At 45.3% G+C, this 20,971-nt stretch overlaps 1 protein-coding gene across 3 annotated transcripts in view; it reads right to left on the reverse strand.

The window, feature by feature from the left end:
• The window catches only part of DDAH1 (dimethylarginine dimethylaminohydrolase 1), a 69,104-nt gene extending 56,553 nt beyond the window's left edge, over positions 1-12,551 (reverse strand). The window contains exon 1 of one of the 3 annotated variants that reach the window (XR_012674488.1): positions 12,163-12,475. Coding sequence is in view for 2 of the 3 variants with exons in the window: in XM_075156201.1 (XP_075012302.1) it covers positions 12,163-12,468 (306 nt within the window). In the remaining variant the exon portion in view is untranslated. Of the gene's footprint in view, positions 1-12,162 lie in introns of all 3 variants that reach the window. The other 2 variants (XM_075156201.1, XM_075156200.1) reach the window with 2 other exon arrangements.
• Positions 12,552-20,971: the final 8,420 nt, after the last annotated feature.

Raw genomic sequence — 20,971 nt, forward strand, 5'->3', positions numbered from 1 at the left:
GAAATGCTTACTTTAAGGGTCATAAAAAAAATAAGAGATTGCTGTATGTCACTACTGAAGCTCCATTTCATATGGATTGGAGTTTCACAGCTGGACTTGCCAGCATCAGTGAAGACATGGCATCCAGCATGATGCTTAAAGTGCTGACAAAGGCTTTCCCCTACATAGACTGTCAGGTCACCCCCCTGCTTTTCTTCATACCGGCTTTGCCAGCATGTCTCTTCTACCTCGACTTCTGCCCTGACTATTTTTTCTGCATTGGTGGGGTTTTACCTTTCAGACAGTTTCCTTCCTTAAAACCAGTTCAGATCAGTCAAAAGGATCAAAAATTATTGGACAAAGATCAGTAAAGTCAACAGCAGAGTACTATCTGCCTGATTTCTTCTAGAAACTACACTAAAACCAGTTGTTCTTTGCACACATTTTGAGCTGCTGCAGCCAGGAGGAACGTGGAAGAGGGTCTATCACAACCCTGTGCTGCCACCTCCTCTTCCTCTAACACCCTCTACTCCAGGAAAGCACCATATTCGGAAGTTTCTGAATACACGTGGCTGCAGGAGTCACCCTGTGTCACCTTGCAAAAAGCACGCAAACTTGTAGAGGACTTCAGTGTTTGCTGGAAAAATACAGGTATCCAAGTCATATCATTCTCCATCAGTATCTATTGTTTCTATCAGTTTCTGTTTGCCCCTCAACAGCACTGCTCACTTCAGCTCTTGCCACCACACTTCGCTAGCACAGGCACTAGTATTCCCATCAGAGGCTTGTAACGGATACCTAGCCATGAACTACTGCATTGAACTTCAGTGAATGCCTAGTGACTAGCAATAGCCACACCACCTCTCCTCTGTACAGTGTGGGAAGAACACGAGATACTTGAGATTCATCACTTTTACTGTTTTAAGCACAGTGATGACAGGCACACTCAGCTATCTCGGTAGGTGAAACTCTCCAAAGCACTTTTACTGTTTGCAAAATTAACTCCTGTAGGACCAGTAAATGTCTCTCACATTTACAGAGAGGCATGGTCTGCAGTTTACTGCTGACCATTTAGAGTATTTTAAAAAACCTGGTTTGCTATTTTTGGACAGCAGGCCAAAAACTAGCTCCATCTCTAAAACACTTGCCTTTCTAGTTTGGGTTTGCATGGAGATGACCATCTCCACGGCTGCTGGTCTGTGACTGATAGGGCATCAACCATACTGAAGTACAGAGACATATGCACAAGGAGGATTCTTGTCCTGTAAGATCACCCTTTTATGAGGTATGGGATTCAGCTTCCCTGACAGCTCTTATATTAAGCCTCAGAAAAAGAAAAGATAAATCCAAAATCAATCACAACACTGCCAATAATGTCCAATTATGTGGCAGTCTTGCTTCAGTATGCTTCAGTGGCCAGCTGGGACTGAGCTGAGACAGATGATTTCATCTTGCCAGAGAACGTCAGTTGGCATCCAGAGAGAGACATGGATAGCCAGTTCCTTCACTATTAACATACATAAACCTTCCAGAAACAAATTATCACAATTATTTTTTAAAGATAGTGCCAAATACTGAATCTCTACTGAATTGAAAATGAGTTCTACAAGTCTTGAACAAACTATTTTTGAAATACTTGTTTGGTTTTGCTATTGACTCAAAGTGACAGAAAAATGGTACGTTATAGTGGGGTCAGCTGACTTGTATGGGATCAGTGATCTTGGATGAATGCAAGACCTGACTCAGGTACATCTCAGCCATAAAACGTTTCATTCAATTTTTCCTGAAAGAAAAATTCCTAATACTGCTACAAAAGAGGCAGCAAGAAAAGATATTGTCACCTGACACTGTGGACGCATCATTTATCTTCACCCTAGAATTGTGACTGCCCAGATCTGATACCAAGAGTGAAGCTCTCTTACACCATAAACTTAATTGATTAGACATATGCTCCTGTAAAAAAAAAACAACATTTTTTTTTAAAGCAATTAATGATCAGTAATTACTGACTAATTTCTTTCTTGGTAGGAACACATTCTCTGCAGCCACCAACTTCTGCAAGCCTGCCATAAGCAATGCCTTCTACACAGATGTTTGTACGTACTGGGATAACTTACAGGCAATGAAGAATCTGCTTTGTATAGGTGACTTGTGTTTCAGGGCAAACATTTAATAATCAGGTCTTCATTTTTGATCCAGGAGACTTTTGACAAACATCAGAAATTCTCTGAAAACTGAACAACACAGGAGAATAGACAGTTTGCATGGGCTAATCTGAGGTGCTAAGCTCACAAAATACTCAGTATGAGTGGAGTATTACAAGTTAAAGCTTGCTATATTGTCACTTCCCACAGTATCCTCAGTGGAGTCATCCTGTGTCTGCAGCGGAGGCTGAGTACCTGCTCCAGAGTCACTCCAGAGAAACTAGCAAGGGAAGAATAACCAGTGATGTAGGCAGAAATTAAAGTCTGTATGTGTTTATTTTAATTTTAAAAGTCAGTGTTTAGACCAGTCATGCTTGCAAGACAGTCAAGAGTTGCATGCTCTGGTCACCTCACCAAGAGGGACAATTGGAGGCAGTGAGTTTAAGGACACAACTGGCCTTGTTGATCAAATGTGGTTTTGGGAGAAGTAGTAACAAACCAGAGGTTCTTGCCTCTGCCACATTTATGTTTCTACATCAGAAGTAAGTATGTTTTACAACAAACCAGCCTGCCCACTGCCAGAGCCGAGACTGATGTTCTTGAATTAGCATCAAGGGAATCACACTGGTTTATATGCAGCATTAGGAGGTTTGTATAAAATAATCAGGACCCTAGGATCGGAGGAAGCTTGGCAAGATGCAGCATTGGGGGCAACAAGTGAGCACAATGAACTTGGCACCAGAATGTGGGAAGTACTGTTCTTATAAAGCCAACTGCCAGAAGAAACACAAACATTTAAAAGATAATGGGAGTAAAAGATTAAGGAATATCTGTTCCACTGGGTTATATACATAGCTAGACAAATAACATTGTGTAAAAACACGAGACATGTCTCTTCCTAGAAAGTGGAGTAAAGGACCTTGAAACGAGCATTGTACATCTTGTCTTAAGACAGAGTGCTTTACAACAAAAGCTCCACATCACCTAAAAGGCCTAGCATCACACTACTCGGAGGAAATGCTAGATTGCTATATAAACCTATAATGCATTAGTTACTGAAAAGTTTAGTGAACAGGGAAATTAATCAAGTTTTGGGAACTTTAATGAAGTGACAGACAGGCACTCCACACATATGACCAGCGAACAGTTGCACTTATCCTTGACCACAGCACAGCCCTGCATCTCCTCCCTGCCAGTGGAGAGGCCATCCCAGCTCCCGTTCTTCCCATGGGAAGTACAGTACAGCACTACAGCCCACGCTCTGCAGGTGGGCAGGGCACATCAGGATCCTGGCTCAGGGGACCATTACACAGGTGCCATGGGAGGCTTATTTGGAGACATGGAGGGCAAGAAAGGGGCCCAGGTGGAGAAACATGGGACTGGAGGCAAGTTTGCAAGTGGAAGCACGTGGGAGGCAGAGGAGGGAAAATGAAGATATATGCTGCTTCTGTGCATGTGTGTCCTAACACAGCACTGGGAGCAGCTGCTGCTTGTGCCATTGGTACAGCACGGGAAACCTCAGCTGGGGACTTTGTTCTCCATACCAGAGCATCTCAGAGGCCAACAGGCAGAAGCAGAGCACACAGGAGCTCTTCTGCATCACACGCTCTGCTCTGCCACTCTCAGGAGATGCTGTCAGATCCCACGATGAGCAAGACAGCACTGCAGTCTGCATACTAACCCTCTTTTGCAGAAAGCGTAGGGTGCTGCAGGCTTGTAGGGAATATAGGATTAAAAAAAACTATTAGGCAGCCTACACTGGGTATGTTAGGAACCCACCTTTGAAACCCAAAACCAAAATTCCAGCAGTGACTTTGTAAACTAGTTTTTTACAATGCTTTTAAGTGAGGCAGTTACCAAAGAAAGATTTAGGTTCAATTTGAAAGTTTGGGCAGAATCTCTTGGGGAAGGAGCAGGGTAGTTCTAAGCCACATGTGTAAGTCAGAGCAGCAGAAAAGGCTCTTTTCACTTTTTTAAGGAAATGCTTACAGTTATTTGGAACCTTTAACCACTTAGCATTTGCACTGAACCGTAAGCTCAGCAAGGGATATTTATCACAGCTAAAGGAACAGTGATTAACAAGGTACAAAAACTGACATCAGGCTTGCACAATAATAATCAGTGTCCACAGGAGATTGAAAACAGGCATTTAATTTGGGTTCTGCCTTTTTTAATCTTCTGGTCAGCAACCTAGATATTCCTGAGAAACTTGACATTGCAATTTAATAACAAGGTCTAAATATTGCCTCTGCTAGAAAAGCATGAAACCCAAGTTGCTCCTAGACTGTCCTTAAAGATTGTTTTACAGTTCTATAGATAGAAACCAATTACAATGAATACAGTCCACTTATATTGATCTGACTAGAAGCTACTTCCTAACTTTTCATTAAATCTGTGATCACAGAAGCAAAATTGAAAATGAAAAAATACAGTTCTTGGCATAGCCAATTCACCCAAAGTGTCAGCCCAATTAATGTAGGGTCAGAGCTACATCAGCAATGAACTTTAAGACCGTGAGCACTCAAACTGCAAAGCAGATGGAAGGGGCAGAGCCACAGAAACAAATCAAACTGCTTTTGAAATAGTCTGCTTTAGGAGGCTAAAACATCCCTTCTCACGTCTGCTGATACTACCATTACATAGGCTCCTCATACAGGTCTACCTAATACTGTCCAAAGGATTATTTTTTAAACTCCTCGATACTGTTTAAGAGCAAACTTAAGTGCTGTTTAAGAAGCTTTTCTCCTCTACTGGGTGCTTTTCAGTTAATTTATATGCTAGTACCAAAACACTGAAAATGAAAGCTAATGAAATGTATTAAAGAAAACACTGATACAGATTCTGATGAGAGTTATTTTGTTGCCTTCTGTACCCCATGGTGGGCATTACCCATTTGCTCCTGGAGAAAGTCTCCAAGTGACACACACTTTGTGGAAGATCGATACATTTGGTTTTGCCAATTATATGCTCTGCAAAAGACAACCACAACCCATGTTAAAACTCAGGTATACATCTTACCTGAAGCCTGACTGGTATTTCTCAACTTGTTTTCAGCTATACTGAAAACACACTGACAACATCTTGCACGCTTTCACTCTAATTTTGAGGTTAGACTGAGAAGATGGTGAAAAGGATAGGCTAAAGGAGCATGTATATGGCTCAGTGTAGAATGGGAAAGGTATTCAAGAAAAAACAATCTGACAAGAGTGTGCAAAGGTACCTAGTGCCATTCCTAATTTTTGTCAACCCTCATGTGAAGCTTTTGCCCATGTTTACTCACCTGCTGTTTTAAGCACTAAGCAATGACACAGTGGTAACCTCTGTGCTTTCTATTGTAAGCTTTCTAGGAGAACACCAAAGTTAAGTCTGCAACATCAAGGGTAAAGCCCAATAAGGAGATGCAAAGGGGTCAGTGCAAATGTACAAGACCTCCACAACTTGTTATGACAGCTTAAAGAACTATGAATTAAAGTGGTAATAAAATGCTTTAATCTCTTGCCTCTCTAGTGATCAGCAAGTGCTAATCCTCCATGGAAATAAGACAGATCTTTGCCAGTTGTGCAGAGAGATGCTGGTTTAAGTGATTATACAGGTTCTTTTGTACTAGCATGTGCTGTAGAGTAAAATAAAAACGCCATAACCTAATTAAGCTCAGGAGCTAGCAGAGCCTTGAATTTATTTCTCCTGAGCCTAGCTTTTCTACTACTTTGCAATAGACATCATCACCCTACAGGACTGTCTACAGAGGGAGTGGAGGAAGTATCTAGCACTTAGCAGTAGCTATGTAGTATTACCTGAGTCTATGCAATCCATACATAACTTAAACTCTTTTTGCCTTCTGTTTTCTCAGAAGCCTCCACCAACTGGCCTGAGAATCATTCCTGCAAGCAGTAAGCTGCAGCTGGGACTGCAGCCCAGCACAGGGTGCAAGCTCTAGTTCACATATGGCTGCACAGCCCTGCAGAAGCTATGCAGGGTGGGAGGGAGAAGGCAGCTGAGCAGGTGAGGGTACTACTGAGAGTGGGTTACCCAGTCCAGCAGAGCTGGAAGCTCTGCAGAAGCACTGCTGTGGACAAAGCCCTGTGACCCAGCAAGCAGATTTGTAAAGAGGTACTCAGAGATGCTCCAAAGGCAATTAGGAGGCTCCTCCAATGCTTGTTGAGAGGATGGGATTTGACAAACATACTCCTTTGTTGCTCATCCTCTGTCCTCACTGCTGAAGGACTACCGTCTATCCTCTTACACCACAGAAATGCAGCCCCACAAATTGTCCCCAGTGGTTCTTGGAGGGGTGGGGAATGACAATACTCTTGGGTGGAAGTGTTCTCTCAACAACCAAGGAAGGAACCACAGTGATCTCTGAAGCAGCTCCTGAAGTTTCCCAGCACCAGCTATTCTCCCTTCCCTACGCAGCAGCTGAGAAGAGGCCAGGTCACTGTGGGTGCATTTTGCTGAGCTTTTGGGTTTCCATCTGTCTGCATAAGCACAGAAACAGTGGAAATGCTGTTTTGTGCTACCCCAAGCACATTAAGACAACCTAGGCAGCAAGAGCAACGTGCTGATGAGGGCTCTTCTCAGCAACTAACCCTGTTGTGTTAGGTGACATGAAAAGTTTATACTAGAGGAATAAACAACTGAGAACATACTGCTGGAACAAAAGGTGCTGGAACTGGCAATCTGATCAGCGATCACAACATTTCCATTGGAGTTACTCAACTTGAACATCAAGCACACTGGTGACTGCACACAGCTAAACAAAACAGCAGCTTATCCACATTAGCCATCTAGCCCTGGCTCACTTCAAAAGCTTTACCTTTCTGCCAAATTCAAAACTCCCCAGAAACCATGAATTTTAAAATAAGTTCAGAAGTTGATAACACAGAAACATAATGCCTTGAAATAAGTCTGACTCTTGCAAACAAATCATTAAACGCATGACTAATTTTTCTACTTTACTAAAAAAATACTGGGCTCTTTCCCAGTACTGACTGAACATAACCAAATTTAATTCAACTCTCTTTTCTCCCTACAGTAACTTGGAGCAAGAACAGACATAATCCCAGATTTTGTTTTGTTTTGTTCCAGACAGACAACCAGTAAAGAATCCAATGGTGCTGGAAGGGTAAGCAATAGTATCTATAAAGCCTGAAAGCTCAATCAATGCTATTACAAACTACTGCAGAAATTTGCCTGCTGTATACAGTGTTACAATAATTGATGACAAGCCTTCTTAATAAGGAGTCTAGTCAGTGAAAGAACATGCTGCATCAGTTCTTAAATATTGCATTATGGGTTTTCAGTAGCATGAAACAGGGGAGATGGAGACAGTGCTGCTCAGTTCACACATCTGGCAGACAGTTTATGAGGAGGCACAACACACCTGAAACAGCGCTGCTCCAGCTGCATATTCAACCAGGCTGTCGTCTTTGGGATGCACCTTGGCAGCCCCCTGTGCCCTTCAACTTTCACTGGTCTGATCAGGCTTCAGAGCCTGACCTACCACATGCCTCTCAGCAGGTTTCCTGGACACAAGATCTCCCTCTATTAATTCTTCGCAGAAACAGTACCCTCAACCCTGTTTCCCTCGTCCCTTCCTTCCTCCACTGCTCCTGCCCACTCTGTACAGAAGTCCATTAAACAGTTAAGAGATCAGCAGGACAAGCCTGGCTGAGTCCTCCCTTACAAGGAGGCTCAGGTCAGGAGTGCATGCTCAGGAGTTAGGCTTTACATTAACTGGGTTAAGCCAAGCGTACGCCAACTGTACTGCTAAAATATTCATGGGTTTGCGCTTATGTTACATAAAAAGAATAAGAGATTGCACTTTGAGAAACTGGTGCTGTACATAGACTGCATCACCCTCTTTCCCTCTCTGTCACTCAGTTGACCATACGAGTGACAATGCACTACAACAGCCTTGGTTCACTTTCATACCAGGCTGACCAAGCCAGCTGAAGTAGGAATACAGTCTTTCAGAGGCAGCATGAAGAAACTGGTTTCACAGGGCTTCATCCTTCTGATTTTCTAGCAGCGGATCCATCATACCAGAAGCCATCCAGATTTAATGACTATCCGCTGTCTCAATAGTGAAGATTTCACAGCAGTTCAACTGACAAATGCCTGACTCCATGTATCCTAACATACAACAGGTTTCATGTTCACAGAATAATTCAGGTTGGAAGGGACTTAAGGTTTCTAGGCCAACCTCCCACTCAAGGCAAGGCCAGCTATGAGAACAGACCAGGTTGCTCAGGGCTTTATCCAGCTGGGTCTTGAAAACCTCCAAGGATGACAAGTGCACAGCTTCTCCAGGCCCTTGTTCCACTGCTTGGCTGTCCCCACTGAAAAGCCTTCTTCTTATACCCCATTAAAACCTCATGCTTCAATCCGTGTCTGTTGTCTCTTGCCCTCCTGCCACAAAACTGAACAGCCTGGCTCCATGCTCTTGATAAGATGCAGTCTGCACATGCCAAGTAGAGAGGGTAATCACTTCCACCAGTCTACTGGTTCTGCTCTTGTTAATACAGCCCAGGATCCTGTTGGCCTTCTGTATTCAGGGACACACTGCTGGCTCATGGCCATTGTGATGCCCACCAGACCCCCCCAGGGGTTTTTCTGCAGAGCTGTCCCCCACCCACTCAGTCCCATCTAGGGATCCTTCTTTCCCTGGGGCAGGACTTTGCCTTTGTCCCTGTTCGACTCCATAAGGTCCCCATGGGTCAGCCCCTTCCTTCAGCCTGGAGAGGTCCGTCTGAACAGCAGCCTGGACCTCATGGGTATTGCCTCTCACCCTTGCCCAGTTTGGGGCTGCCACCAGCCTCCAGGAATTATCTCAATGGGGAATTCAGACCTCAGAAAAGACCTTGGGAGGCTGCCAACAGCCACCCACCCAGATAAACAGGAGGGTCAGGAGCAGGCACTGGGCTCCCTCAGCTCAGGATGGCCACAGGCCTCAGTGCCTGGACTGCCTGAGCACCTGCAGCTGGTACCTCCAGAACCAGGGCTGAAGGCAGCAAGAGCAGAGAAACTCTGGCTACAATAGGAAATACCCTCTCAGGAAGCTACAAGAAACCCTGCTGCTTCTTGGGGGGGCTCTTTATGAAAGCAAGGTTATCACAGATGTTTGCTAAGATGTCCAAGGCACATGCCAAGCCCTCCACCACTGCACACAGAGCTCTGGGTGAAGTAGTCATGTACTCGTTTCTGCTTTCTAAAGCCTTGACCATCTTACTGCTTTCAAGATGACATCCTGGTCACTAACTACTAAAACAAAGCAAACTCACTGGCTAAACACAACTGACTCACAGTCACCATGCAGGGGAGGGGAGGCTGCCCCAGAAGATGCCTCAGAGGGGAGAGGGACCAGGAGCAGCCAGGCATCATCCTGCAGAGATGAGCATCTTCTCCCCCTCTCCGCAAAGCGCTGCTGTAATGATGTTCCCAAGAGGAAGAATTGTTGTAAATAATGAAGTTACATGTTCAGACAAGCACTACACTGAAGTGTCATGCATTGTTACAGTTTTAAAAGGATGTTTGTTCAATTACTTTTTCTTTTTACTTCAAGAAACTCAGGGGAGGGATTGCTCCATCGCTGAAGAAAACTAAGGTTCAAATTATGCTTCAAAGCTTTTTCTCTCCTCTTGATTCATGACTCTGCCTGGACAAGTCACCCATGGAAAGAATTAAATCTGTTCTGCTGTTTCTAGTAAAAATTTACTATGTTCAGGCTTTCCTTCCACTCACTTCTGAACTACTACTTCATGCAAAATAGGGAGTGCTGATCAATAAGAAACCTGGTCTCAGGGCCAGCAGGCATGGGCCAAGCAAAAAAAACCCCAGAATGTAAACAGAATAGATTTTGTATTATTCTCAAACTGACAATAAACTGTGTTATTCAATGATAAATTGTTACCATATGCATACCCTGCAGCACAATTCTTCTCAATTTTTGTGGATGCTGGGAAATAACATCTAATTATGGTTTAAAACAATTTAACATATTTAGGATTACAAAAGTAGATGTGACATCTTGTGGGGTTTTTGTTAAAAAAAGAAAAGCTTTGCTTTACCTGACTTATAACAGGCAGGATACAACTAATTTAGTGCTTAAATTGCTGTTTTTAACCCCAGGAGAGGGCTAATGCTGTCAGGTACTCACACCCAACACTGTTTTGCTCAAGGGTCCAGCAAACCCCTTCTCTCTGTCTCACACATCACTAACTCTCCTCCATTACTCCTGCATCCTTGGGTTATGTGTCTTTGTCCACTACCTTTGCTGAGCCAGAACAACTAAAGACACCGAAGGGAGGAGGAAGAGAAATTAACCTGCTTCTTTGTAGAGAGTAAGAAGTACTCCACACCCTCTACTTCTTCATTTCATGCTTTTTAATTTCCTTATGGCACCTCAAACGGTACAGCAAATAGTTACAGCAAATAGTTACAGCCACTCTCACATTTAGCACTGCTGCCGTATCTTGTCTCTTGTAATTCACTGTGCATTGGCACAATGTGAGACCTCAAAATGGGAAAAAACCATATTGAGCCAGAGCCGATTCCCCACACACACACACTTGTGAATTTGCACAATTTCCCCTTTAGGAGAAATATCTCAGTTATTGCAATTTGTGCAAATTCAATAACTAAGATATTTCTCCTAAAGGGGAAATTGTGCAAATGGCAATGGGAGTCACATAGCTACATACCACTGAGTCACGGGAAGGACCAGTGATGAAAACTCACTTGGACTCTGGCTGAGAAACAGCTGCTTCTGAGAGCAGCATGTGGCAAACACACTTTAGTCTGATGCTGTCACCTTTAAGAGCATTCAGATGTGCTTCAAAGAGTAAATACACATGGGTATGCACAAGGAAGTGCACATGTACAAGATCTGTGCAGTATCTCAGACTGTTACACTGTTGGACAAAATTCAAGTAAACTTTGTTATTGCTAGAAGGGCACTATGTCAAAAATCCCAAGTGGAGACACTCATCCATTGCACTCAATGGCCAAGAGCAGCTACTGGTATACTACAGCTAGTGGCCCAGCCCTGACCCAAGGCACAACAGTACATGCTTGTGGATCACAAGACGAGCTATGGTACCACAGAGAAGATGGGAACTGGAAGAGACGAGAAGAGGGTTATGTTAAGACATGCTTACAGGAAGGCAGGCTGCCAGTGTAGTAGTTTTGCAGCTTCAAACAGGGTAAGGTTTGTTTAATTTGGTACTCACAACTCACTGAGGAGTTAACTGGCATGCACTGCCCAATGAACTAGTTTATGAATGGGCTGAGCGTATTAAAAAAGTCCTAAGAGTATCTAAAGTAAGGCTTCTGCAGCTGTGCATCCTTCACACCTCTCTCCAACGAGACGGCCCGCGTCCCCTGTACATCCACGCACCTCTAGCCCACAGAGCCTGCAGTGGCTGCACAGGGAAGGCGACATCGGGTTCAAGGGCATTCAGGCTAACACTGAGCACACCAAAACAAACACTAGCTCTTGCGCACAGGCCAGCAGGCACAATTACCGTGGGTATCAGTAATGCACTGCCTGGAACAGAGCTCAGGTTGAACATGTAATGAAAACGGGGTTTGGACTGAGCGGTGCTGCAGCACAAACCTGCACAACCGACTGGCGACCCATCCCGCAGGACCGAGCTGGGCAAGTTCGCACGGAGCGGGAGCCCGCACGCCCCAGAAAGGATGAGTCATAGTTCACACCGTCCACTTGCTTTCAGGAGCAGGAGCACACCGCTCTCCGATAAACCCCCAGCGCGGCCGGGCTCCGCGGCACCGGGCGCTGCCAGGGCGGCAGCTGGAGGCAGGGCAAGAGCCGCTGCCCGGGGCCCGCCGCGCCGTCCCACCGAGGAGGGCTGCTGCTCCGGGAGCGATCCCTGCAGCTGCCGCTGCACCGCCGCCCCCCCACCCCGCTCCCGCTAGGGCTCCGGGGCGGGCCCGGGGACACGCCCGACGGCGCAGCCGCCCCGAGCCCACCTGCGCGGCGCGGACGCCGCTCGCTACGGCCCCGGCCCGGCCCGTACCGTACCTCCTTCCTGCGGCTGGGCGCGCCCGGGCGGGTGAGGAGCGCCGTCTCCTCGCAGACGACGGCCGCGTCCTCCACGAAGACGCAGTCGGGGAGGCTCTCGTCGGCCGGCAGCTCCAGCACCTGCAGCCCCAGCTTGCCCCGCAGCACGCCCACGTACAGCTGGTGCTCCCGCTCCGCCCGAGCGAAGTCCACCTCGGGGCCCGCCGCGCTGCGCAGCGCCTGCCGGCACAGCGACTCGGGCAGCGCCCGCACCACAGCGTGCGTGCAGCGCCCGAAGGCGGCGGGGCCGCCGCCCAGCCCGGCCATGCTGCGCGGCGGGGACGGCGGGGCGCGGAGGAGGGCGGGAGGGACAGGCGGCCGCGACCGCCGCCGCCGGCCCTGGCAGCTGATAAAGCGCCGCCCGCGGCCCGGCCGCGCCCCATTGGCTCCCCACCAGGCACATTTCCATGGGGCCGCCGCCAAGCGCGCTCTCATTGGCTGGCGGCGGCGGCCGGGCCGCGCCATTGGCCGCCCGCCGCAGGGCGCCGCTTACCTGTGCAGCGGGCGGGAGCGGCGGCACCACCCGCTCTAGCCCTGAGGGGCAGGGCCGGGCCGAGCGCCGTGGCCGGAGCCATCGCCTCAGGGGCAGCGTGGCCCGGCCGGGGAGAGGCGATGGGGCCTCGACCCTCCGTGGAGGCAGCCCCGGTGCTTGCCCCAGGCCTTGTCTCTGGGCAGGGCTTTGGGGCTGCCTGTGCCTGCCTTGGGGCTCCATACCACAGTGTGGCTTGAGGGGCAGCGTGGTTTCACGTAGTAGTTTCGTGTAGTTATGTATAAACACACAACGGCGCTGGCAGAATTCAAACACCTGCGTCTCCCGCATTTCCATGCTCGTTCAAGCTCAGCATGGGCAGGGGGCAGGCTGCTTGCTCCTCGTGCTCGAGGACACATGCGTGCCCTCTGCGGCCGCCTGCTGCTTCCCCGGCGGCGGAGCGAGAGGCCGCACGGTTTGTCCATGCAGCCAAAGGAAGACTATCCCATGACGAAGGCAGTTCCAAATACAAATCCAAAGGAAATAAGCCCAGCTACTTCCTAATCCCTCATCATGGCTTTCTACAGCGCCACTCACCTGCAGAGCGAGTCCCCCTTCTTCCACTCCTTTACGCTGTCAGAGTTTCCACCTCTGTGGGGTAGAAAGAACACCAGCGTTTTGCTCCACCTCTGCCTCAGGGACTGAAACAATGAGCATTTTCCACCCTTCCCCTAAAATAATCCCTTAGTTCCCCCCTTTTCATTGTCTCCAGGTTTCATCCTGACTTGAGGTTATCCGGGACGAGGGCCAGCCCTTTCCAGCACACACCTCTGGTTTCCAGGCAGGAGGCGAATGAGGCTTTGGGCCAGACCTCGTGCCATGGGCGACATCCACAGCACCAGCCCCGGGTTGCACCGCTCCTGCTGCCGCCCTCCCAGGTACCTCCGAGGTCTCTCCTCACCGGAGCAGACGGGAAGAGAGGAGGAATATGAATTTTCCTTCCAGCTCTTCTTTTACTGGCAAGGGTCTTGCAAGTGTCCCTCTGGTCATGGAGGGGACCCCACAGCACACAGCTTCGTGTTCCCCCTTCGGTGCTCAGACAAAACCCAGGCAGCTGCCTCGGCCATGCTGTCATGGACATCGGCACATGTTCAGCATTTAGGAATATGGCTAATGAATAGCACAAAGGAAATATCAAAGTGTGTTTCCAAAATGGCAGCTGACTAGATTTTCATCTGCGTTTTCCACACGTTCTCCAAATAACCAGTAAAGGCTGCCTTTACTTAATGTGCATAGGTGCCGTTATTTGAATAACTTTCATTCACTGAATAATGTGCAAATATTCTTCTCCTTAAAACAAATGGACAGGTAATTGAGTTGCTATCATGCAGACATTTCAAATTCTTGAGAAACCACTACAAATGGTATTATACCGTCTCTGGTATAATGTGTGATCCTTCCACAGTCATTAAAGCCTATTTTTACTTATTACAGATTTGGGATATGGCCATTGGCATGCTTTGGTTTGTTTTTTGTTAGCATGACTTTTAGCCAGACAAAAAAATGCTACTATCCTTCTGTAATTTAAAAAATTGCCAGGGCTCCTATCTGAAAAGGTATTAAAAATAGTTGTTCTTGCAGCCAACGGACCAGAAAGTTCTAGGCAATACAGATTTTTTTGACATCCATAAATACCTTATGAATTTATAAGTGATGACAATTTTTAGATCTCACCAAGATTACAGGAATATGAGATATGATGTGATGCCACACAGTCATCTTGTACGCACATGATACACTAGGACAGTGAGGTTTGCTCACCGGTCCAGGCTGACCTCAGGTGGCCATGGCTGCTCCCTGGGAGCTGGCCAGGTATCACTTCTGACAGCTTCTCAATACCTTTCCGCATTATGGGAGACAAGGCTGGAGGAGGGAAAATCTCTTTATGAGGTGCAGTGGTATGAGATAGTGGTATGCTATGAATACAATGTGTTTTGGAAATACAAAACGTCAGCTGTTTAGACAAGGTTACAGAAGTAACGACTACAGGTAAAAAAAAAGTAATCTGTATTTCCATACATGTATAAAAAGGTGCAGTTTAAATACAAATGAAGATCTGTTTGCTGATTGTGATTGTTCTATTATTTATGTTGAACAGAAAGGCATCATTAACAATGTAGGAACAGATGCAGCCAGAGCGAAATTGTGCGTATTTATAATAAGATTAACAAAATATCAGTTTACTCACAAATTAACATTACATAATAGAATGTGTTCACACTGTCTTGCGGGAGTGATGTTAAAATTCATCATATGCAGTAATACAAAATGGGTCAGTTACAGTATCGACACAGTATTTATTGTCTACCTTGCTCTATATCCAGTATTTTCTTGTAATTTTGCCCTGCTGGAGCGACTAGTGTAAAAGAGCAAAGCTGCCCCCCAGCAAAGAAAAAAGCTGTGTCACACTACGGAATTCATGCAGAACGATGAAAACCATGCTTGCAATAGAAGATGGATTGCAGACCGCTTAAGCACTATGATAGAAAGCTGTATTTAGAAAGGAGAAAATGCTTCATACAGAAAAATACAGAAAAGGATGCAAATCCAGGTGTTTTGTGACTGACACTACACAGAGTCATCTGGTGGCAGTAACAGAGAGAAGAAAATTGCTTTGCAAAATGTAATTGAGGAAACATGTTTATAGTGCGTTTGCTTTCAGGAGAAAGGAATAGATATTGCAAAAGGAGGTACGGTTTGAAAGTTATGACAGAAAAGTCATCAATACACAAAGGGAAATTTCATCCATTTGACAAAATCACCAGCAGCATATCGATAAGATTTTTTTTTTTTTTACAGCCGTGACTTGAGAACAGTCTGCAGCTGTGTAAAAAGCTGCCACAAAGATGAAGGGAATAATTTCCACAAGGTAGAAGTACAGAAAACTTTCTAACAATAAGGAGCAGAGGAAAAGATTGCCTGGGAAGAATGTGCAGCCTCCGTAACAGATGTTTTTAAGAAGAAGTTAAAGAAATATCTGCCAGGAGCAGAAAGCCAGAGCTGGGGAAGAAGGATGGATGACAAGAGGTCCCTTCCAGTCCTATGATTCTATTATCGTTTTTACACTGAAAATGATTGATAATTTTAGGGAAAACAGCTACGTAATGATGAGTCTGATGTCCCCAATAACATATGTGCAACCTTTACGTGCACCACTAGGTGACTGAAGGTCACGGCTGGTCACTGCTGTTGAACAGTTTGTGTGACCATGACAAAGGAGAATTTGGATCACCGCCAAATACAAACGCATACCACATGGGCTGATTGCTCGGGTGTGCTAGACGGCTGCAAAGTTTGAACACACTTAGCATCTCTTGCAGATGCTGGAACAACATCGCTGGCTCTGAAGCCTTAATGGACCTCTCTCACGCTATTAATGAAATGCTACTTGAAACTTGAGACAGTGAAAAGCCAGGACAAGATGGCAACTGAGCCATTTAGTCCCGCTATGGCGATGGGAATCTGCACCAGAAAGATGAAGAGACACCAAGTTTCACTTTTTAAAAGGAATACAAATTTGAAATATTTCTTCACCTCAATAGAAAACCGTGCAACTACTGCACAGCCAAATGCCATTATATTAATAGAAGCAAACACTGCTCTGCAGGAAAAGCTCCCATTACGATCAATGGGTCATTCTCCTAGCAAAAGTACAGGATCAGGTCTTACTCACAGCCATAGAAGAGAAAAATGTTACTTTAATCATGCTTTAGATACATGAAAAGCAACTTAGAGAGGTTTTCACCCAGATAGTTGACAGAAGTTTTCAATTTCTGCTCTAGTAGTGTAATACAAAAAAACCACAGTGATTCAGTGAAGCAGTATTTTTATTAAATAATTGTCTGGGCTCCTCATTTAGAGGAGCTGAAGACGTGAGGCAACAAGTCACTTCACTTAACTTCACCCCACTGCATGGACAAGCTCCCGAGTGTTTCTGCATTTTCCAAATGCTGAACAGATTTAGTTCGCCATCTATTCTTTATGTAACAGATCACTCCTGGGAGAGAAGACCAACCTCTTCTAGACGGCGTAAATCAATACTGCATCTGCCAGCCTGTAGAGAAACCCTTTTGGGGAGCAGCATTTTCCCTTGCCTGGGTTGAACCCGAGCTATCTCACAGAGTCTTACCAGGGTCAGATTAATTCTATATATAGCTCGTTCAGGGGAAACACAATATTTGTTTTGTCTGCTATCGGATAATGAACTGGGCGTTTTCTCAGCTGGCATTTCGCATCCTCCGGAGAAGGAGGAATTCCCATGAGCTGACAGCTACGCAGTTGTTGGGAGACAAAGCTGTCAAAGAGTGATTCTTTGAAAGTCAGCTTTGGCAGCATTGTTGCCATGACACATGGCACCAAGGAGCCTGGACAACACGCAGAGGCGCAGGGCATTCCTCACATTTATAGTCTTCCCACAGGTTTTGTTACAATAGGTTGCACTAGTACAACCAGGATCAACTTTTGGATTCACTTGGCTGAGCAAACAGACCACTGGGGAGAGAACTGCAGGACTCTGACTATTTACCTCCCGTGCTATCTCCTCACCTTCAGCATGGCTTACATCCACTTCTGCCCTTCTTTCTCTGCAGGGGAAAAGTCACTTGTTGAATTTAAAAAAAAAAGCATCGGCTAGGTACCACAGGTTCAGATGTCCACGACTAAAAAATGAGATTAGTACTCTGTGGAAGTTTATGCTGAATTACAATAGTTGACATCTCTCTTACAGAAAATAATAGAAAGACACCGTTTGTTTCCCTGATGGACATACTTCCCAGAAATATGCCAGAAATACTACGCCAGCCAGGAGAGAAAGAGGAGATAGGGCTAGGGTAAGTGCTTTGTAAATTGTTGTTGTGGCTGCCCTGGGAAAATTAGGCAATAAGAGTTTTCCTGCTATCAGACAGCATTTTTAATAAAGTATGCTATTTTATCAGCTTGGCAAGAAAGCATCAGCTCCAGCAGTAGAAGTGGGGGGTGGCTCATGCCATTTGCACTTACACAGTTATTGTTCAATGGGTCTCACGAATCAAAAACCAGCTGCTGCGAGATGCTGCTGGTGCCCCCGGGCACAAAAAGGCTGCCTGAGGGAAGTGGGGGATAAAGTCTTTGGTAAATCATGGCTGCTAAACTGGGGTGCACTGATACAAGAGGAATAATGCACATGCTGGTTTTTTTCTCCCCTGCAAGTCTTCCACCAAAACTATACCTTTACTCCCTAAAAAACCAAAGGCTTAAAAATGCTGATTGATGCAGGTTAATATTTTCTAAAGGACCCAACCCCTTTGCAATGTAACTTGAGTTGCTTAATGTTTATCCCAAGTCTCCGTTTCCCTTTTCTATGGAGCCAGCTGACCAGCTGGCAGCACCCCGCAGGTGTTGCAGGCTGTCCTTCCCCTTCATTGCCTGAAAAGACCTTGCAAGCTCAGCAGTAAGATGCAATGACATTTGTCTGTAGCATTTCTTGCTTTTCTTAGTTTGCATTTTCCATTCCTTCCAGGAGCCAGCTGCCTGAGAATGAATTCCCATCCCCAAGGCATCTTTTGCCTTGGTTTGTAAATGCTTGGTGCATTTTTGGTGTTGACTTGGTCAATAACTTGCAAATGCAACTATGAAACTGTATATTTACGTGAAACTTCTTAAAGTGGAATTAGCTTTTGTATCCACAAGAAAGAGAATATGGAGAGAGAGGGAGAGATACACACATCTATATACGTGTATGTATGCACATGAGTGAACAACTTTGTGGTTTCCCTTGTGTGCCTGCAAAGGGCAAGCAGTTCTTTTGCCAGCTTCCCTGGCACTAAGATTAGTGCTAGAGACAAACAGACAGATTAATACATCACAAATCAAGCTAAGAATGTGAAAGATTTCCAATAGGCTATTTTACTGAGTTTATTAATATGCTGTTCTAAGTGTCAGAGTTAAGAAGCTATAAAACATGAAAAGATACATGGATTAGCTTCAGTATTAACACACCCAGGCTGGTGGCAATAACTCTTGCTGTAATTAATCACAGAATAGATGTGAAATGATCTTTTCTTCCTCAAAGGGAAATGTTCGATAGCTGTTTGCCCCTCCATAGGGGAACAACGGTTAGGTGCTTCTGTAGGAAGCAGGTAGTACGGAAGGAGTGACGCTGGTTGAAAGGCTTGAGGAGGCAGCGGGTGATCGGTTTGTTCCATTTGAACTTGTGCTGTTCCTTATCACTTAACCAAAAGGTTTCTGGATGCCTCTAACTCACCAGCTGAAAAAGAATGGAGAAATGGAGCAGTTAAGGTACAGTTCAGAAACGGACAGAAAGACAAATAGTACACACAGTACAATTGCGTGTACTCCCCACAATTTCCCTGACAAGTAGTGCCACTGCACACGACAGGGGCCGGAGGCAGCACAGGGGGCACTGCCTTCAGCAGGTAAACCAGCAGGACATGAGGCACACTTGATACCACCTAACATTTGATTCTGAGGGAACGCTGAGCTAAAGCATCTATGGGACTTCAAGGTCTGTTTTCTGAACATCAGTAAGAAGATCAGAGCCTATCTCTGTGTATTCGTTGTTAGGATCATGTACCCTTGTAGTAAAAAAGCTTTTCCTAATGTCCAATATGACCCTCTCAAGGCACAACTTCTGCCTGATTTATCCTCTGCATCTATTGAGAAGAATGTCTCCGTTGTGTTTGTAGCTGCCTTTCAAGTACCCATAGGTTGCTATTAGTTCCTTCTTAAACTTCTCTTTTCCAAACCAAACAAGCCTAGCTCCCTAAATCTCTCCTTCCATGCCACGTGCTTCAGACCCCTAATTACCTTGGTAGTCCTCTGCAGGGCAATTTCCAGTTTCTCAATCTCTCTCTTGACCTGGGAGCCCCAGACTGGACACAGTATTCCAGATATGGGCTCACCAGTATCAAGTAGAGGGGGATAATAATTTCTCCCAGTTTGCTGGCCGTGATCCTCCTAGTGCAGCCCAGTATACTGTTTGCATGGTTGCAGACTGTGAACCTGGAGCCTACAGTTGCAGCCTGTGATCCTGGGAGCCCCCAGTAACCCTCAGATCCTGGTTGGTTGGTTCCTATTTTGTACAGATCCACCCACTTGCAAATCTCTGCAGTTCTCCTTGTTGACCTTCATGAAGTTGGTTCTAGCCCAGTGCTCAGGTTTCACAGGGTTCGCCTGAATTATCCCACAGATTGGCACAACTCAAAAAGAAGATTTGCACCTCAGCATATTCCAAACACAAAGACTAAAAAAGCAGATCAAACTGAATTACTGTTGTTAAAACCAACAGCAACCTTCTATGTATTATACAAACCCTCATATCCTTTTACTTGATTAGCAGGATTCCTACCAAAAATCAGCTTGTCCCATTTAGTTCTATGGAAACCACACGTCTGTATTCAGCTCCAGGGAACTATGCCTAATTACACCAGTAAAAGATCTCATTCACCTTTTCTTGTGTTGTCTTGAAACTGATAGTTACAATTTTTTTTCCCGAAATCCTGAGGACTTGTGATGACCTGTAAATTACTATTTGCTGTGTGGTACAGATACTCTGCACTGATGCTCACACTTCTGTCTGATCTGTTGATATTTCAAAGTCCTTCCTCATTTGATAGCAACTTAATATGTTGTGGAAATCCAACCGCTTTAATTTTAGGTAGACGTACAAACACTGCCGGCCACATTATTTGAAAGGAATGAATGTTGTCTTAATAAACTGCTAGGAGAAGTCAGTTCACATAGTGAATATGCTTGCCAATAGCTTTGCTGACCACATAAATTCAGTTCTGTTTGAAATGTGTTTGTGAAATCAAGTGGAGAGGACCAGTTATGCCTTTCACAACATAACTGCACAGACAAAATCAGCACCGAAAGCAGATAGCTCTCATATTGATTTCTCTGAAAGCAGTAACAGAAAAGTGTATTTCATGCATTTTGGCAGTTCTACTCCTTACTGCTATAAATACATATAGACTAGTGCCTCAAAATGCTCATATTCTTATTCCATTCAGGATCAGAGAAGAAATACCATATGGTAATGAGCACAGTAAGTGGGGATGCAAAAAATTTTATTGTGCATCTAGATAAAATATAATTATTTAATGATTATGGTCGTAGTTTTACAGGATAGATAGATCTAAAGTATAATTATCGCTTACTTTAACACATGTGTTAATGGCAGGAATGGAACTTATTTATTCTTTGCAGTTACAAGTAATTTAAAACAACTTTTTAATAGCAGAG

This window comes from Calonectris borealis, chromosome 8, assembly GCF_964195595.1.
Source record: "Calonectris borealis chromosome 8, bCalBor7.hap1.2, whole genome shotgun sequence".
NCBI lineage: Eukaryota > Metazoa > Chordata > Aves > Procellariiformes > Procellariidae > Calonectris > Calonectris borealis.